Source organism: Pteropus vampyrus, unplaced genomic scaffold (genome assembly GCF_000151845.1).
Source record: "Pteropus vampyrus isolate Shadow unplaced genomic scaffold, Pvam_2.0 Scaffold147, whole genome shotgun sequence".
NCBI lineage: Eukaryota > Metazoa > Chordata > Mammalia > Chiroptera > Pteropodidae > Pteropus > Pteropus vampyrus.
Window position 1 is genome coordinate 3,162,650 of NW_011888928.1, and position 19,443 is coordinate 3,182,092.

The following is a 19,443-nucleotide window of genomic DNA, read 5'->3' on the forward strand; positions in this document are numbered from 1 at the left end:
GTCTGGCTTTCAGGGTTCCCCAAAGCCGGTTCCCAGCACATCCAGTACGCTGCCGTGCATTTCCACATAAGCCAAACAGGTATAATCCCTCAGAGAGATGATCACATTTTGCCCTGCATTACAACCCAAAATGATGACAGAACTGAGTGCCTCAGGAGCTGGGGGGAGGAGGCGCAAAGTGTGGGTGGAGATAAAAGCCTCCAAATGGTTGTGTCCGGTGGACAGCTAGGGGATGAAGGAGTGAGTGATCTATGGAAGGTATCTAGCCACTATTTAATTTTTTTCATTAGGTACAGGGGGGCAAACAGACTTTGTGGGTTAAACTTGTTTTGTATTCTTTTGAACTAGTCTAAAAGCGATATAGTATTCACAAGCTTGAGAGTTACTTATGCCTTTGATAAGAGACTCAAATACAGATCTGGAATTGAATGAAAAGACTTCAATGAAAGACTGTTTCATAAATTATAAAAATACAGATTCAATTAGATTTAATTTTTAAAAAATGGAACACATCTTACATAAGGATCCTCTAAGTTAGAAATGTTAAACCTATCTGGGCCCTACAGAAGATATAAAAAAACCTTCCCACAGCTCATAGAAGAGCGTACAGACAATTTTGATAAAGGAGTTCAGGAACAATTGAAAACTAATTTACAAAGAGAATCAGGAGGCAGAAAATACTTCAGGAAGCACGTTCCTCAGAAATTGTTCTGGAATGCAGTTTCACTTGTATCAATGTCATGTTCCTAGATGGCAGAATAAGACACAGAATTTCAGTATTTCAGTACAAAGCCTGAAATGTGAACTCTTTAGTGTTTTAAACTTTGATTAGAGATTCTGGATCATCATTAACCGAGACCCATAGGTAATCTCTGGCTTTAAAGCCAAATCCAGCCCAAGGGTCAAGTTTTCACTACCAGGACAGGGCTTTAGACTACTGCCCATCACCCACCATGATGACTGGGGAGCAAATTCCACTGAAGGGACTATGCAAAGACCCACTAGACTTCTTACCTTGGCCTTGGGGTCCTGTCCCCGCCTTGCCACCAGGGTAAGTACTATTGGGAATCTACCTGAGCCCCCATCCCACATTTTAGTGCTGAGCAGCTATATCAGCCATCACCTCTGGGTGCCCTTTGTGGCACTTATCTCAGAGCACTGTAATTGCCCGTATAGTCCCATCTCCCCCACTACACGTAGCGCAGAGACAGCAAGGATTGCATTCATCTTGTTCACTGCCTCAGCCCTGACATCTAGCACTATACATGGCACATACAAGGTGTATAGTGAATACTCAGCAGAGTCAGGCCCCCGCCAGTAGAGGCTTACACCACCAGCACCCAATTTCCTAAATATACATATATATAAACAGGCTCCTTGTACTGTTTTATAGCCCTTCCCCCACAACCCCATTTACCAAATCATGAATGTCTTCCCAAGTCCTTAAACACTTTTCTAAATATTTTTGACCTTATGGATGCACCCTAGGCACTTAACCAGTTCCCTACCGGTGAAGATTTTATTCTGTTAAAACAATGTCGCACTAAGCATCCAGGAGGGTAAATCTATACACATTTCAGGATGTTATTAAGACAAATCTGAAGATTAGAATTGCTAGGTCAAAGGTATATACATGTTTAGGGGTTCTGAACGATATTACAAAAAATATCTCCAGAAAAATTGGACCAATGTATTCTCCCACCAGTAGTGTATGAATGCCCATTTACCAACAGTGGTTACACAAAATGAGACCAGGCATAATTTTAAAGTTCTTGGTCCCCAGTTCAGAGAAAGATGGTTTCTGACATAAGGCGCTAACCTCACGTCCTGCTGCTCTATCCTTTGCTCAGTTCTTTCTAGAAACACTGGCATCGCTACTATTCCTCAAACATGCCAGGCAAAGCCCAGCCTTAGGGACTTTGCACAGGGGTTTCTGCTGTCTGGGATACTCGTTCCCCAGCTATCTGCATAGCTAAATCTTTCAATACCTTGAAGTCTTTGCTCCAGTCTCAGCTTTGTAGTGAGGCCCACCCTGACTATTTAAAACTGCCACATTCGGCACACTGATCCTTCTTACTGTCCTACGTGATTTACTTATATATTATGTGTATTGTTTACTGTCTGTCTCCACTAGCTAGAATAGAAGTTCCATAAGTGTGGGGATTGTACAGTGTTTTGTTCACCTAGAAGATACTTAATAAATACTTGCATAATGAATGAATGGCATAAAACGCAAAAAGCCCAGTTTATGGATGATACTGCCACTTGAAAGGCTCCCACTTCAGTGGGCCTTCTAGGCTCTGTACCTGGTTCAATTTCTTGAATTCCACCACTTGGAAGAAGATGTGCTCAAGGATATGTTTGGCGTCTTGTTGGTCCTTTGGTAGTTTATTCGTTACTCCAAGAATGTCACCACACTTTCTGACATAGAATTCCAGGTCTTCTTCAGTACCTAAGCACAGATGGGGCAATTAGATTAACCTTAACCCTGCCGTTCCCCAAATACAGACCCTACTTTGGTTTAAATATCTCCAGCCAGGTTCCTACATCTCAAGTTCATTCACCTCTTCCTAAGGTAATGTGATTACAGGACTTAAACAATGACAAACTGTAGAGATCTCTGATGTGCTGCTTTTACAAATTCGGACAATAGTGTGACACTCCTAATTAGAATAATACTGGAGTGGTCCTGAGTATCCTAACCCCAGATCCAACATTCCTACATTACAAAGAATAGCAACCAGTAGATAATCAAATAAGCATTCTCTGAATGCAGCAAGGACCATTATGAGAAGGGCATATGGGTATTTTAAATAGCATTTATTATACTATCCCCATCAATATCACCTAGGGTAATTACTGCCACAGATGCCTATGTATTTACATATGTGTAAAAAAAGGGGATCAACAATAGTTCTGTAAGTTGCCTGCACCATTTAATAACATGGACGTCCTATGTCAAAGCTGATGCTCTACATTTTTCTTTTAACAAATATATGTTTCACTTTCATATTTTTTTAACCAGTCTCCCTAATCAAAGACCATTAGACTGTTGCCAATTTTTTGAATGCTACAGTTAATACTCTATAGCTATATCTTTTTTTGGTTTGCATTTCTATAAGGATTTCTGTAGCATAAATTGCTAGAAACAGAAATGTTGGGTCAAAGCATCTGATCCTTCACAGGTCTGTTATTCCTACTGGACTAACCACTATGTCTTGCTACTTTTTGATTCCCCAGTACCTACCACAGTGCCTGGCACAGAAAAAAAGATGCAGTAAAGGTGTTTTACACTGAATGATTTTCATTTTTGCATACTCCTTTCTGGTCTCTGGGCACATATGGGTGTTGTTCACATAGTTGGGGTCCTACTGGACATGCAGTTTTATATCTTGCTTTCTTCACTTAAAATTCTCACTGAAATGCTATCAGTGTCACTCGTGGGCCTTTGTAAACCTCTTTAATAATGACTACACGTTGTACCATTGATGGAATGTTACACGGTTCACTACCATTCCCCTGCTAGTGAACGTTAAGGCTATTCCCAATTTTATTTTATTTTTTAAGTAAAAATAGATTCCCAGGAGTAGGGAATCCTTAGATTTCCAGGAGTGGGGTCACTGCCTCAAAATGGATGGTTAATTTTATGCCTCTGAGCACACATGTGCAGGCCTATTTGCTGTGCTGGAGGCACTGAATGTCGGGAAGAGCACTGGGCAGAGAGTCAGGGTACCACTCAACATGCAGCTTTGTGGCCTGAAGGCTCACTTCCACATCCACATGTCAAGATGGGTACACTCAGCTCTCTCGGATCCCTTCCAGTTTGAAGTCTCTATAATTCTTTTGGCCCTCACTGAATTTTCCTATTTAAGTGCTCCAATGACCAATGACCTAGATGTGCTGTGTGGTAGCCAGAATCGGAACTAAGGACCTACAGGGATGACAGCTGAGACCTGGGCTTCTGCTCAGCACCACGTTCTACGGCACTGAGCTAACTGTCCTCGAGAGAAATAATCATTTACATGAAATAAATAAAAATTGTAACTTTATACTCCCATTCACAGTTTGTCCTCTCTAAAGAAATGCTAAACTTTCTCTCCTGAAAATCTCAGAAATTCACAGTTAAGTAAAACTCACAAAGGAAAACAGGAAAATTTAGCCAAACTTACACTTATTGGTAATCTGAGCAAGCCGTGCCTTCTCAGAGGAGAAGGTCTCATCTAAGTCAAACAGCTCCAGTGGAGGAGGTGGCAGTTCCCTGAAACTGGGAGGGAAAACCTACAAAGAAATAGGTCTTTCATGAGAGAGTGTATCAACAGTGATGAGATATCAGGGAAAGGAAAGGCGAGCTCAGCCCTTCCCTGGATGAACCACCCAACTGCCCGTAATCTCCTCCTGCCCTAAGCCATTAGATCATATCAAGCAAGACGACCAGCCCACTGTAAACAATCAAGCAGAACCAGCCCTAACTACACCACTAAACTGATCAGGCTGATAGACCAGTGCCATTAACTCGAGCAAGAACACAAAACTTGGCGCATGTTAGGTTTATTTATGGTTAACATTTGATTATACAACTTGTTTCTCTTTTAATCATGAGCTCTTGAGGGACAGAAATTGGGGAGGCAGATGTAGGTTAGTGTAGAAAATGCTAAATTTAAAGCCAGAATTCAAAGATATAAACCAGTACTATGCTGATAAATGTTTAACTATCCGCTCTCAAAACATAACAATAGGCCTGACATGTAGCATTTGTCATTTTTTTTTTGTGATGTAAATACTTCCACCATGGCCAATTTCAAGCTACCAAGATGAAGCCAATTGGCTCATAATAGTCCAGAATGTGGTACGATAAGATAATTTTGCAGACGAGTTAATGCTAGACTGGAATGTTGAAAAACATACATATCACCTACATACACATGACTCACCCCCAGACTGTTAGAACTGTGCTATGAATCTGAGTGCCTGTTGCTTGGAAAGCTGCAGGACAAAGCTTTCCCTCCTTTTTACCCAGGAATTCTCATACATGCCCTCTAATCCTACAAGATGGGAAATGTTTAGCAGCCACAAAAGTCCATGCCCTTGACTTCTCATTGGGAACTACAGCAAATGGAAGTCCCTGTAGAATGCTAAAGGTGTTGTCACTCTGCATGTTTAGAGCCAGAGAAACATGCCTCCATGAGGTGTTCCACAAATGGCATCTGGAAGGATCCACAGGAAGGGCCCGGCTGGTGAGGGAAGGCAAACAGTGAGGTTCTGCAGTGGGATCCCCCAAGCGCACTTACTCACCGCTGGCTGAAGGGCTGGCAGCGGCGTCTCAAACTGAGGTTGGATGAGCTGGAGAGGTTCGTGTTTCACATTTAGCTGTTCATGAGCCCTGTGTTAATAAGACAAAAAAAAAAAAAACAACAACGGGGATCAAGATGAGATTTTATGCAAAGAACATGTAATTGGTCACAAAGAACATGTAACTGTAACTCTTTTCTATCAAATCAGGGAGTTCAGCACTTTTGGAGAAAAATACACAAAATGTGTTGTTACATGTCATGTGATGATCCTTTTTTTACCATACAATATAACTTTATTGCAAACTGAAAGGGAAAGTTATTTCAAGTTTCATTATCAGGTTTCTCCTAAGTAGGCTTTTTATTTTTACCCAATGAATACTGTAACTCTTTTAATACTATATTTCCTTATTTGTTTTCCACATCAAAAAACAGAAATCAAATCTGAAGTCTCCTTCCGGCAACTGAACAGATCCATACAGTATACACTCTGTATGCTTATTCACTCAGCAAATATTTACTGAATATATACTATGTACCAGGAAGTTTTATTCATCACGAGGAGTATAGCGACAGTGAAAAAAGAGACCAAAACAGGCCCTTGTGGAACTTACAACCTAGTGGAGGAGAGATACACAATAAACTAAACCCAAGATGCCAGGTATTAATGAGCCTTAGGAAGAAAAAGAAATCAGGAGAGGGACGTGGAGACAAGAAAGGGGCAGGGACTGCATCTTGTCAGAGCAGCTCTGAGAGACAGCGGGGCGGAAGTCCTGCAGTTAGTTTCGAAAGCAGCCCAGGCAGAGGCAAGAGCGAGGAGAACAGGAAAAAGGGTGTTAGGCATTTTCACAGGACAGCAGGACAGCCAGCGTGGTGACAGCTTGGGGAGAGGGGGAATCAAGTGCTGATCTTACATGTCTTTTGTTTGATTGTGGCTTCCCTTGTGCTTGTATTTTCTCAAACATTCATTTTATCCTTTTGTATTATATATAAGTAGGTAAGCCGGCTGAACTCTGGGAATCAGGCAAATGAAAATACACTCACTCACTCAATTTAAAGTGTATACACACTGGTCTGCCAAAGTGAAGCTAACCAAGCACATGCCAGTGGATGTGGACAAAGTTCATGTCTGCTTCTACAGATGAATGATTTCAGAAAGGAGAGAGATCTGTGCTTGTAGAAAGGCGAGGAGCTGATCTTACTGCTACCTCTACTGTCCCAGGTGCTTGGGGAGACTTTTTCCTAGCGATGAGAAGATCCCCATGGGGGGAGGAGAAATAATATTTGAGCACCTACTACATGCCATGTATTGTGCCTGTCCCTATGCTAAGCACTTAAATTTATTTCATTTAATCCTCAAAACAACCCTGGAAAGTGAGTATAATCCCTTATGGAGGCGGGAGCAGAAATGTAGAGATGGTATGGTGTAGCTTTCCAAGTTCACATGGTTAAGAAGTGACAAAGGCAAGATTAAAAATCAGACCTGGCCAATCCCTATCAACCAGAAGCCCCATGACTCAGTCTGTCTAGAAAGCAGAATGTCTTTAGGGACAGTTCTAAGCTAAAGGTCTCACTATCTGAGCACACACACAAAGAACTCTGCTACCGAGTGCTGACCTCAGCGACCCCAGCTGATTTTCTGCCTTCTGTCCCCAGATGGAGCTGACTGTGCTCAAGTCCTGTGTTAATAACAATACAAATTCCATTAAGTCTTCCCTTTCTCCACTCAGCTCGCCACCAGCCCAAATCCTCCTACTAGTAGCCAACATTTATTTGATGGGGGTGGGGATGGGTGGAAAAACTTATCTTAAAACCAAGCAAAGCCTGATTCAGAAATCTGATCTGTACGGTAAAAGGGGAAGAATAAATGCTAATACTAAATACGAATCTGTGAAATGGGGGTGAGCTACGTATTTCCAGAACACTCTGGCCCAACCTCTGGCATTGCATTTTCACCAACCCTCAGTCCCCAAACCACCAGACCATGAACTCTGAGGGCAGGGACTCCATCCGCTTGACCCTACCTCACAGCCCATGGGCATCAGTAAACACCAGTGGACAAATGTTACTTCAGAGCAACAACACCCTATAGGTGACATAATTGAATTTTTACTCAAAAAGAGAAACTACATTCAAAAGACATTGCTAACAAATAAAAATACCCTCAGAGCACCATATAGAAACTGTAAGCCAGGAACGACTGCCCTTTGCTATGGCATGACAGACAAATACAATTAAAAGAGCCATCCAAGCCTCTGACACATCCACTGTTTGACTCTGCGGACACTAAAATAGTAGACAGTTCCAATGAACCCCTCATTCAACACTGCAGAGCAGTCTTCACAGCCTGGTCTGAAGCACATCAGGAGAGGAGGCGGTGGAAACGGCAGGAGCTGGTGGGCTGTAACTGGCTAGTGGAGCAGCCTGATGTATCTTTCGTTAATTCTGAGGAAGCCCTGCACTGCAAAAGAGCCCATGGCCCATCTCCGGACCTCCCTGCTTCCATGTCATTTCCTCCTCCCTGGGCTTCCAGGGACACTGCTGTCCGCAGGCACTGTCCTGCTCCTCTAGCTGCTTTTCCCCAGCTTGTCACAGGCCCACCTCTTCTGCCTCTCAAGCCACTGACTAAAGCCCAATGCCCACTCTAGTGCTGTCCTGGGTATCCCCGACCTGTCGCACGGCTTCCCTAACTGCTGTATCTAAACCCCTTCGTGTCTACACTAGTAACTCCACCCGCACACCTTCACAGCCACGAGATTGGGAGTGCCCGCAACAGAACACATTTCTTTCTCCTCATCCCACATTCTTCGTGCCAGTTAACAGCATCACCAACTGCCCAGATCTCCAAGATAGAAGTCTCTCAGCTGCATCACAGCCTCCCATGGCCCATGTCTTGTGATTCTTTCTCCCCAAACATTTCTCAAAATCATAGCCACTCCTGACTAGCTCCACCTTTCAACCCTCCTGCTCTGCTGTAACAGTCTCCTAACTGGTTTCGCCTCTATTTTTTCTTTACTAAAATTAATTGTATAAACTGCTGCAAGAAATTGTTTTGGAAAAGACTCGATCATGTCCTTCCTCTACAGGTCTTTACTAGTATCCTATTCACAAATCCAACCTTTGCCCTGAGCTTCAGGCTCTTTGTCTTGAATTATTTCTGTAATGCTCAGCCATGTCTCCTCAAGTGCTGGAGGATGTGGAACAGTACATTGCAGGTGACTTCAGAGGACCAATTTTAAAACTACTGCCACATTGGCCTTGTTAGAGGTTAAGGCTAAATGCAGTCCACAGGCCATCAGGAATAAACTTCCTTGCCTGGACATACCTGCATGTGTGAATGTCTGAGGCTTTGCTCACATAAGCTACACTGCTGCAGAATGTTTTCTCCCAACACCCCCACTCATGTCCTGAAATCCCTCTCAGCCTTTAAAGCACAGCACCTAGCATAGTGCCAAGCAGACACGAGGACCCTAAGAAATGTTTGTTCAGTCAATGCCTCTTTCATAAAGCCTTCCATGCTCACCCCAGTCAGAATCAAATTCTCTTTCATTATTGTGTCCGAGGCCTCCAGTTTTGTTTCACATTTAGCATTATTATAATAACCTTGTATCACAGCTTTTGCCTATCTTCTCCATAAAACCACACTTTAGGTATAGGGCTTGGCAGAGTAGGCGCTCTATAAGTATTTGCTGAACTTGAACATAAGCATATGGTTAGGAAGTCAGACAATCATCTGTGGCTGCACCCTCGGCCTTTGGTTTATTCTGATGTAGATCACATGACAGGGCAAAGATGCTCAAAACTGTTAGTCCCTGTCCCTGTATTAGGAATGAAAAACAACAATGAGCAGCCAATAAAACAAGGTAGAGCCCTGGCTTGGCAGTCATTCAGGCCTGGCTTGAAATCCCTGCTCCCACCTAGGGAGATACCGTATCCGCTTTAAGCCTCAGTGTCCTGGAAATGAGGCAAGTAACTTAGCGGACTACTGAAAGTGTGAAGTAACAATGTGGAGCTCTCACAGGGTGACTAACCACCTTGGTTTACTGAGGGGATGCTTGGGACATGGGACTTTGTGCTAAAACCAGGCAAGTCCCAGGCAAATCAAAAGTTACTCACCCCAAATGCCTGATACAGTGCCTGGAACATAGTTAGCAAGGGTAACAACAGCTGGAAGTTTCCTCTGTGTCAACACCCCCACCCCAATACTCCAGCTCTCTTTGTTGGCCTCATAGATCTGAGAACATGCTATGCATACCACTTTTGCTGTGACCTTAACTTCCACCCCAGGTTCATGTTTTCAAACTAAACACTCAGAAGAGAGTGCAGTGAAGCTCAGAATGCCACAGGTACTGACTTGATGACCTTGGGGAGGGAGGTGGTATCCAGCTGGTAAATGGAGAGGTCGAAGAGGGTGGTAAAGTCCCGCGGGTTCTCATCGCCCTCCTGGAGACACACTCGAAGCCGCTCTGACAGGGTGGCTGTGTCAGGCAGCATCATGTAGTCGGAAATCTGAAAGCCACAAGAGGGTTCCTTTCAGCACAGCAGAAACGAGAATTTAACCTGTCAAGTTTCCAACATCTCAGGTCTACATGTGCGATATTTATACTCTCTTGCCAGAAGATTTCATTCACCATTCATGATCACTGACAACTAAATCTTAAATAAGTCACTTTATGTTGAAAGAGGAACAATAGTCACTTGGCTAAACCTCAATGCTGGCTACATCCAACTGTCCAATTACTGATGCCAGCATTCACAAGCTGAACACAGTTGGAGAAACATACCATCGTGCTGACTGGTCTGCTTTTAATTTCATGATCACTGATCTTGGGTGCTCAGCTATCAACTATATTCCCATAGTCCATCCACTTTTCCATTCTCCTAGGCAAGACTTTCCTTTTATCACCTGAATCATCTAAAATGATTTTCCCTTTCTTAGTTTTAGCTGATAACCTTATTTTCTACACTAGTGAGAAAATAGAGGCAATCATTAAACAAAGTCCACGAGCTCCCACTACAACATCTAGCTACCCACCAGCATCTGGGCCATATACTCTGTTTTCGCTCCGGATACACGTACGAACCCTAGAGACTCCAGCACAGACAACCCCTCCACTTGGACACTAGATCCCAGCCCTTCTCACCCAGCTAAAGGCATGCCTCCGGCATTGCTGAGAGCCTTTAATGATGACACATGCTGTGTGTTGGTAATAGTGAAAGATCGGGAAAACCTAAATGCCCATCAATAGAAGACTGGCTAAATATACTATAGTTCAAACAATGGAAAACAGTCTTAAAAAACAACAAAACAAACAAAAAAAGCTCTGTGTATAAATATGAAAATATCTCCAAGACATATTGGTAATTTCAAAAAGTAGAGTGCTGGACAGTGTATACACATGCTGTATATAGTACCATCTGTGTAAAACAAGGGGGAACTAGAGGATACACACACACACATTTGCTTATATATGTATAAAATATCTCCGAAGAATACAGAAGAAACCGCTAAGACTGCTGTCACTGGAGAGGGGATCAACGTGGCTGGGGAAAGATAGAAAGAAGACTGTTCATTGCGTATGCTTTTAAATTCCAAACTATGTGAATGTATTTGTTCCCTATTCAAAAAATATATCTAAATTTGAATAAATGCATGCTGGCAACAAGAACTCTGTCCCTAATTGCCCTTTGGACTATATTTAGCCTTGACTTCTCACAAGCCCAACTTGGTAGCAATTTAAAAATCGGGTCTTCTGAAGTCACCTGCAACATACTGTTTACATTTTCTAGCACCAGCACTTGAGAAGACATGGCTGAGCATTACGGAAATAAGAAATCAAGATAAACGAGCTCACTTTTTTCTATATCCCAAAGGTCAAAAACTACCCCGATCCTCAAACTCTTCTGTAGACAAGAAGCAAGGGAGGAACATAAACAAATGACTGCTCCTCCCTGTAATATCTGGCTGTTTTAGAGCTTCAGCTCTCTAACGTGACCATGGGTTGAAGGCGAGAGCAAAAGCGAGGGCACGGACTGTGCCGGGACATACCCAGGACACAGCACAGAGATCAGCGATGCGCCCGGCCATCCCAAAGGTCTGGAGGCTGATTCTCGTGTCTGCACAGAAGCCTGCTACAAACTCCACATTCAGAAAACCATCAAGGCCTTGGGTGTCCAGACGGAAACATAAAAGTGCTCCCCAGACCACTAGTTTTCATGACTTTCTAACAGATTTTGAGGTTAAAACTTGTTATGTAAATTTCTTTGACTCTTCACTGACCTACCATTTTATTGTATTAAATATTATTTGAAACTGAGCTATAATTATCTGGGTTTAAAACCTAGTCAGATAGAACAAGATTGATCTGAAATCATAGGAAGTTCAGGTTTTCAGAATTTCTTTCTTTGCAGTGCTACTGGATCCAGCCTTTTATTTTCCAAAGCCTTACAATACAGAGGACATTTTTCACCAGGTCTCACATTTGGAAAACACACGAAACTGCATGGTTTCAGAGAAAAGCTTTACCACCACCATATTCCTCTGGTTTTCTATCGACGCTTCTCTTCTGTACCAGCCCAGTGTCATGTGTGCTGGACAGTGAACAACAGAGAAAAGGCACAGGTTCAGGAATCAGCCTGACGTGGGCATTAATAACGGCCTGGCCAGGTATTAATCTAAGAGGGTACCTTGAAGAATTTACTTACTTCGGCTTCCTCAGCTAGAAAACAGGAATGACAGAAACTTAGCAGGAGCAAGTTGGCCACATAGAACAGGAGCAGATGCAGCATCTCTTAGTGCTGCTTCCCTCGACCCACGACACTAACTAGGATTGGCAGCTGCCAAAGATCCGTCCTCTCAGGGTCGGATCCTGTGAGATCTGAAAAGCGAATTCCTGGCTGTACCCCAATTCTTTTACTTTGGGGACTTACATCACTTTTCTGGAGGAATTCAAGCAAAATAGCCATATACTGGAATATTTTATGTTTTATTAATGTTTCCGTGTAGGAGAATATTTTAGACATGGGGCTCTCCTGTTTCCTAACCCAAGGCGGCCCCTGGGAGGTCATGTCCTCAGCTGAGGGAGGAAGCAGTTGGCAAACAGCCATTTCTGACTGCCTCCTCACTGGCCTCCTGCTATCCATAGCCAGGAAATCATTTTCCTGACATTTCAGAGGTTAAGAAACAGAAAAGCAATTATAGAAGGAGGAGATTTGAATTGTCCTGGCTCTGCACTTGCTTGATATTTAATCACACTACAATCTCACAAAAATTTGTTTCCTCATCTATAAAATGGGAATATGACCATCTCGCAACTGCTCCCAGGGCAGTTGGGAGGTTTAAATGAGTTACATGGAAATATATAATACACAGTGACTGGTATGTAATAAACATAATTTTTTTTTTAAGTCATAGATGTATAGCACTTTTTACACCTTTTAGTTTCATAAGTAAATTTGCATCTATGAATTTAGGACTCACGATCATCCTTAAGGTCCAAGCGTTAGTGGTAGAGAAGGACCCAGAATGCAAGTTATTGGTCTTTAGTCCAGTGCTGGTTTTATTTTTCTAATCCGATCAATATTACAATACCTGTAGGATTATTACTCCCAAAGAAAACAAAATTACAGTTTAAAACTTAAATTCTAATGATCTTTGTTTCTTCATGAAAAAGTTATTTTTATATCCTTCATACTGCTGAAAGAAGTATTTCTCTGAAGATACTGACTCTGAAAGTTTGGGCCAGAGAGCATACTTTAAATTCTAATTATTTTATATACATATATATATAAATAGAGAGAGAGAGCGTGCGCAAATGAGAGGTTCCTACCCCAATTAATTCTATGATTAATTGTATACTTCACTAATTTATTATTTTTTACAACATGGTATTCATCTCCCCAAAAAGCATAACTTCTTTCCATCCGTCTTACAGATAAAGTATATTAAGAGATACTTATTCCTCTGTAACTATTAGAAGTGCTGCTGAGAAGGTGGATCCATTTTTCACTTAAAAGTTTTTAACGATTCACAGTCTCCTACCTCTGGGTCCTCGGCATCAATCTGGTTTAGGTGGATGTCTTCTGTTGTGAGCCACTGGAAAACAACATCCTGAGTTTAAAAAAAATAAACCAGAATTAGACACTTGGTTATTTGAGAAAGCTGAAGGCAGGAATAGAAAATGAAATCAATGAAGAAAAAAAAAATTATAAAGGGAAAAAGACTAAACCAGTGATTTGAATAAAAGTAGTCACCCTTCTCTTGGTGAAATCATGTGAAAACTTAAGTTTTCCTCACTATAATGTCACTTTTATTATTGGATATTTATAATTTATCTTAGGGCACTCTAACCTCTAATCACAAGCCGGAATTTATTAAAACATCTTCCCAGTCCTGAAGCAATCCCCATTTAATGTGCTGATGACAGTCTGAACTTAAAAAGAATATATCTATATCCCTCTGGAATGTGTCTAGAGACATTGGAACTTCAAGTGGATTCCACAGAAACAAGAGCTGAATCAGTCTCCCAACACAGAGTACTAAAGGCCTCTAATTTTCCAAGCCTGATGGACTTTATTTCGTTACTGAAAAAACTCAGTGGGAGCTTCTTCCTCTGGCAAGTGACTTATGGGAATCACACCAATGTATACAGCTTTGGTATGCACGGTCTCTCGTCCAAGATATATTTCCTTTACACTATTCTACAAGCAACTGCAATGCCTATATCTCATTTCCCACATCAAACAGTGACCAGCCTATCATAATCCCCTCCAAATATCACTCAGACCCACCAGCCCCTCCCCTCATTCACACCTTTACCACCTTCCTTCAGGTCCTCGTCCCTCCCTGCCTGGCTCCACCAGCCTCCTAATGCCTCCTCCTTTCCACCTTCCATATGCCTAACAGAGGGGTCTTTCTAAAACACAGATGTGACTGTGCCCAAGAGTACTGAACACCCTACAAGGGCTCTCTGTGGCTTTCCGAAGAAAGTTCAAGATCCTGGGCTTTACACTTGAGGCCTTGGCTGGGCTTACTCCTCATGACTCCCCCAGGGTCGGCTCCCACCCCAAGTGACCATGCTTAGAAATGCTCCCAACAGCCTTCTAGATTCAATTCTCTGTCTCTCATGCTCTCTCTCTCTCATTGTACTATATCATCTCAAAGTAGAGACTATGCCTGACTCAACTTTGTACTCTTAGTGCCTGACACATAATGGGCTCTGAACAGCTGGTTTTAAATAAATAAATGAACTCAGCAGTATTTTTTTAAATGATATGAAATGATAATGTATAATGATACACATCATACATTAATGTGAAAAAAGAGAAAAAGTTTACCATGATTTTGCTGTTTTCTTCTTTATCCAAATACTGGTCACTGAACATGTGACACGAGCCAAGCACTGCCAGCTTCCCACCTTGGTTCTGTCAATGACAAAGCAATGTCAGAGACACATCCCAAAATGCACTACATGCATCCTAGTCCCCAAACACTTATCAGTGAGCAACGGTCTTGTATACAAGTGTCAATTCTCATGAGGATTTTAACAGTCTAGAAGTATCAATTATGATAATAACCACATTCAAATCTGCTCATTTTAGACACTTCTACATTCTATTTGACTTTAACAAAAGCACTATGAATTGGTTCTACAGCATTTCCCCATTGTTAGTTATCTTATGACGATCATAACCTTAAAGGAAAAAAAAGATAAGCCAAAAAGAACCTATAGAAAGTCAAAGACATTTACAAGTACCAAAATAAATTTAACTGAGATCCAAACAGAAAACTAAGCCACAAGCATGATAAATTCACAACAGAAATAACTGGTTAGTAAAAGAATTTAATATTAGTAATTTTAAACAAATCAAAACAAAGTATTTTCCCTATTAGATTAATAAAAATGAAAAAATGACTATTAACAGTGGTCAAATTTCAATGAAGTAAATTTTTTCACAGTTACCGAAACTGTCACACAGGCAACAAGAGACTGAAATATACAAAAACTCTTTGCACCGTTTTAAAGCCATAATCAGAAAAAATTAGAAATAAACCAAATGGTCAAACACAGAAGAATGGTTAACATAAATGGAACCTCCTCCAACTGTTAAATTATGCATTACAAAGTGTTTCAGTAACATGGGGAGGGGAAGATACCATAATTTGTACAGCTATCCTAGTTTAAAGCCTGTGCAGCAAATAAACAGAAATGAAGCATAAGCAAAAGTGGCAGAAAATGATCGAAACGCCAGCCTGGGCTGCTTCGGAGTAGTGCAATGGGAAGCATTCTTTTTTCCTCCCTCTCTGTATTTTTCAATTTTTCTACAATGAGCACATACTACTTTTATAATGAGAAAAACAGTACAATATTAGAAATCCAAAATGAAAGCAGTTTTTCTAGCAATATCACATAGAGAACAGGCACAGTTATGGCTGTAGGAAAGAATTAACACCAGAGATGTCAAGAGATGCAAATACACAAACTCCGTAAATGAAATTTGCAAAATGAACTTTGACTTGTACCACATTAAAAGGAAATGCTTCATAGTAGAAGTAATACTATTGCTATACCATAGCCATTGAAAATAGATGTTTTTTAGAATAGGAAGTGACTTGGGTGGAATTCTACAGAAAGAGCACAGGACTGAATGAACTGTGCTGTGATGGGAATACACACATGTAAGAAAATTACAGTAAAGGGCTTTTCTTTCTCACTACTACTCACGGTTGGGCTTCTTTTTTTCTTTTCTTTAATATTATCTTCTTTTTCTACCTCGTTAATTTCATATAGATTATAAATCTTCCCTCAATCCTTTTATTCTATCCTGACAGAGATTCCACCACTGTCTTTGACTTCCTTTTCCAGCATTTGTCTATAATTTGTTCTGATTGAATAAGAGTATATCTACTCAAGGACCAATTTGCTCCTTCCATATTAACACATCTAGTCCAGCAAACCAAAGACATAGAAAGGATCATGATGGGCTTAGTGAAAGTAATGGCCCTGGGCAAAGAGGCAGACCCCCTCCTTCCTCCCCGGGCTAGCCAGGCCTTGCTCCTGGTTTCCAGAAGGACAGAGAGTGGCCTTCTCTCTGGGATCACTGGTTCATCTCTCAAACTTAAGAATGACAGGCGACAAACGACCTCTGTGAAAGATCATTTATAAGACAAGACTGAAAGCCTCTGAAGAAGAGAAAATAGGCCTTAAATGGCAGGCAATGGGCAGATGATAACCTCATGAGTTCTAGAAGAATCACCAAACTTAGCACAGAATTCTGTACCCAATAGATGCTCCATAAAAATCCACTGATCAAGCCAGGTAAAATCTCTGTGCACAGTTAAGAAATCTAATAGTTCTATTATAGTTCTAATGTTCAACTACCAGAGGCCCCTTAAAATAGTGTCTAATTACTTTTGTGCTTACAAACTGACACTTTATGTAAACCAAATCTTGAATCATTTAATCACACTTTAATTTTAAAACAAGATTTCCCACTATTTGAGAGAGAATAACTACCATAATAGCTATATGAATTTTATCTAAATATCATCTTTCAAACATAGCATAGACATTTATTTACTTCATAATAAAAAGAGGTCAGAGCTTCTATATATGGGAGAGGTAATACCTAGGTCCCCAAAGAAAAATAAGATTGTGAGGAACTAGAGACATCTAGGTTTCTGAAGAAAAACTGGGCACTCGGCTGGTGAATTCTATGCCTTAGGGTACAATGAGGACGAATTCAGCAAAACCTGAATTAAAAGGCAGTGGAAAAGTAAGGTCATAATGAGGAGGGCTGTGTCCTCTGGAACCACCTACCCCCAAATTTTGTGGGGTCTCCAGGATAAGAAGTGGATAAACAGTCTTCTGATACGTCTTCCTGGGATAAACTAAAATAAGAGCAGCACAATTCTGTGCAATTTGCTGTAGTCTGAACGGATTTACGTTAAGGGTAAGAACCCGTAGTCACCCGCAGGATGAAAAGTTATTTTAAGAGTTATAATACAGGGAGTCTCATGTTACCGTGGAAAAGCTTTGGATTTAGAATGGTAATAGCTAGATTTAGGCACCGACTCCATCAATTATCCCCATAAGTAAAATGTAGATAATTGATACATTACTTCGCAGGACTGCTATGAAGACCAATGAGAAAATGTATGAAATCCCTCTGGAAATAGTAGTTTTTACTATTTCAATAATAAAAATAACATATCCATTCATATCTAAGAAAGGCTGTACCTTTGAGTGATAGAAAGCCAGAATGGGTCTGTTAAGCGGGAAACAGACAGAGCCTGTGGACAGAACAGCCACTGCTGGTTTCATGACACTCAAGGTGGCACCAAAAGGATAGACAAAGGTGAGAGCCCTGTAAGAAATTAAACAAACATTTAAAAAAAATTTTAAATGAATTAAAAATTTTTGAAGATCATCTCAGTGCTTAAGCATTTCATCACCAAACAAAATTCTCCTAAGCTCTGGTTTGTTAACTCAAAAATTGGGATATTCTAGCTTCAAGTTTAATAAAGCATTTTAAGAATTACAAATGTATATTAACAATTTCTAATCATATGTGAAATAATTATAACTAGAAGAACTAAAGTAGCCCATAAGGAGGAGGAGAAGGAGGGGGCTTCATCTAAGAACTGAACTAGAGTCACACAAGCCTGTTCTGTATGACAACGGCTTAGAAGTAAGCATTTTCCTCTTCCTTATAGATGTGATTGGTGCTGCCTCTAAGAACGAAGGTCTCATTAAGTAGAGGGTGTGTTACCAGTTGGGTGCTTACGTGAACAGAGCCACATATGTTCCCCACACTGGACCCTTCTACAGACTCGACTTCGACTTCCTCTTCTATTCTCCACAGTCCTAATGAAGACTTAGTGAATCAGTCGAACTTGCACAATGTGCTCCTGGATAGGGGGGTGTGGAGGTCAGGGTATGGTGCAAATCCTAGGGTGAGGCCAAGCCACGCAGGAGGGCAGAGGGCTTTACTGAAAGAAAGATGGAGCTTTGCAAAAGTAGCAGTTTGAAGAAATTGCTTTCAGAATAAAAAAAAAAAGAAACAGGAATCTTAAAACCAGAGCATAAAGTTAGAAACTTGGGGGTGGGGGCGTGAGGAGTCTCTTGTAAATATTTTAATTTCCCTTTTCCTTTAGGCAATGAGAAAATTCTTTTTAGCTTAAGTTTAAAATTATTTCCTTCTAGTGTTAGTTTTCCCCATCTCTTCAGTAAAGTCTCATTTACTCCTTTTTGCAGACCACATGTGAATGAGTAAGATTAGCTGGGCAAAAAATTTGGAAGATCATTCTTGGAAGAGGGAACAGATATATAAAGGCCCTAAGGTGAGAACAAGCTTAGTATATTGAAGAAATTGAAACAAAGTCAGTGTGGCTACAGGGAAAGGGACATGATTAGAAAGGAGACCAAATGAGAACCTGAGACTCCCATAGGCCAACGTATTTCAAAGCACAAAAGCAGGACTGGTTATCTGAATCTCACGGCCTGCCAGGAAGCTGTGCTGCTTCCGGATGACCCAGGAAACAAATAACCAGCCACTTGCCCTTCACCACAATTACAGAGGAAGTAATAATGCAACAGCAGGTAAGGTACTATGCCTCATACCTCACAAAGCACTTTCACAAGTATCACCTCATTGGAGTGTCCCAACAACTTTGTCCCCATTACACAGATATGGAAACAGAAACTAAGAGTTTTATACCCTGGGCCACCCTGTAAGTAGGACTTGCAATGAGGAACTTCTAACTCCTTCTAAGTCCAAGTCCATAGTTCTTTTACTCCACCAACTGGATGAGCTAGTACAAAACTCAAGACTTAGACTGTGATTCTTGAATGTCAAAATATTAACTCTGATCTATGTTGCTCTACATGTTTCCCCTTGGATTCATACGAAGAAAGCTATTCCCTATTCTAAGATTATGAAATATTTACTACATTTTCTTTTAATACTTTTATGGTTTTTAATATTTAAAATTTTAATCCATCTGAAATATATTTTGGGGTGTGGTGTGAAAATGGATATATTTTTTCCAAATGGTTAGCCAAAATGATGCCATCCATTCCCCAATAATTTGAAATGTCACTCTTAATATAAACTAATAACTTCCAGATTCCATATATATTTTGGGTCTAATTTG

The 19,443-nt window shown here is 41.0% G+C and overlaps 1 protein-coding gene across 3 annotated transcripts in view; it reads right to left on the minus strand.

Annotated features, from left to right (window-relative positions):
- Positions 1–453: 453 nt before the first annotated feature.
- Positions 454–19,443, minus strand: part of IFT52 (intraflagellar transport 52) — a 27,670-nt gene continuing 8,680 nt past the window's right edge. For 2 of the 3 annotated variants that reach the window (XM_011369376.2, XM_023536066.1), the window contains 8 exons: positions 17,528–17,654; positions 14,625–14,711; positions 13,330–13,398; positions 9,643–9,797; positions 5,293–5,380; positions 4,170–4,278; positions 2,307–2,452; positions 454–746 (listed from right to left, as the gene is read on the minus strand). In XM_011369376.2, the coding sequence (XP_011367678.1) occupies positions 699–746; positions 2,307–2,452; positions 4,170–4,278; positions 5,293–5,380; positions 9,643–9,797; positions 13,330–13,398; positions 14,625–14,711; positions 17,528–17,654 (829 nt within the window). In that variant the 3' untranslated portion in view covers positions 454–698. The remainder of the gene's footprint in view (positions 747–2,306; positions 2,453–4,169; positions 4,279–5,292; positions 5,381–9,642; positions 9,798–13,329; positions 13,399–14,624; positions 14,712–17,527; positions 17,655–19,443) is intronic. The other variant, XM_023536067.1, reaches the window with a different exon arrangement.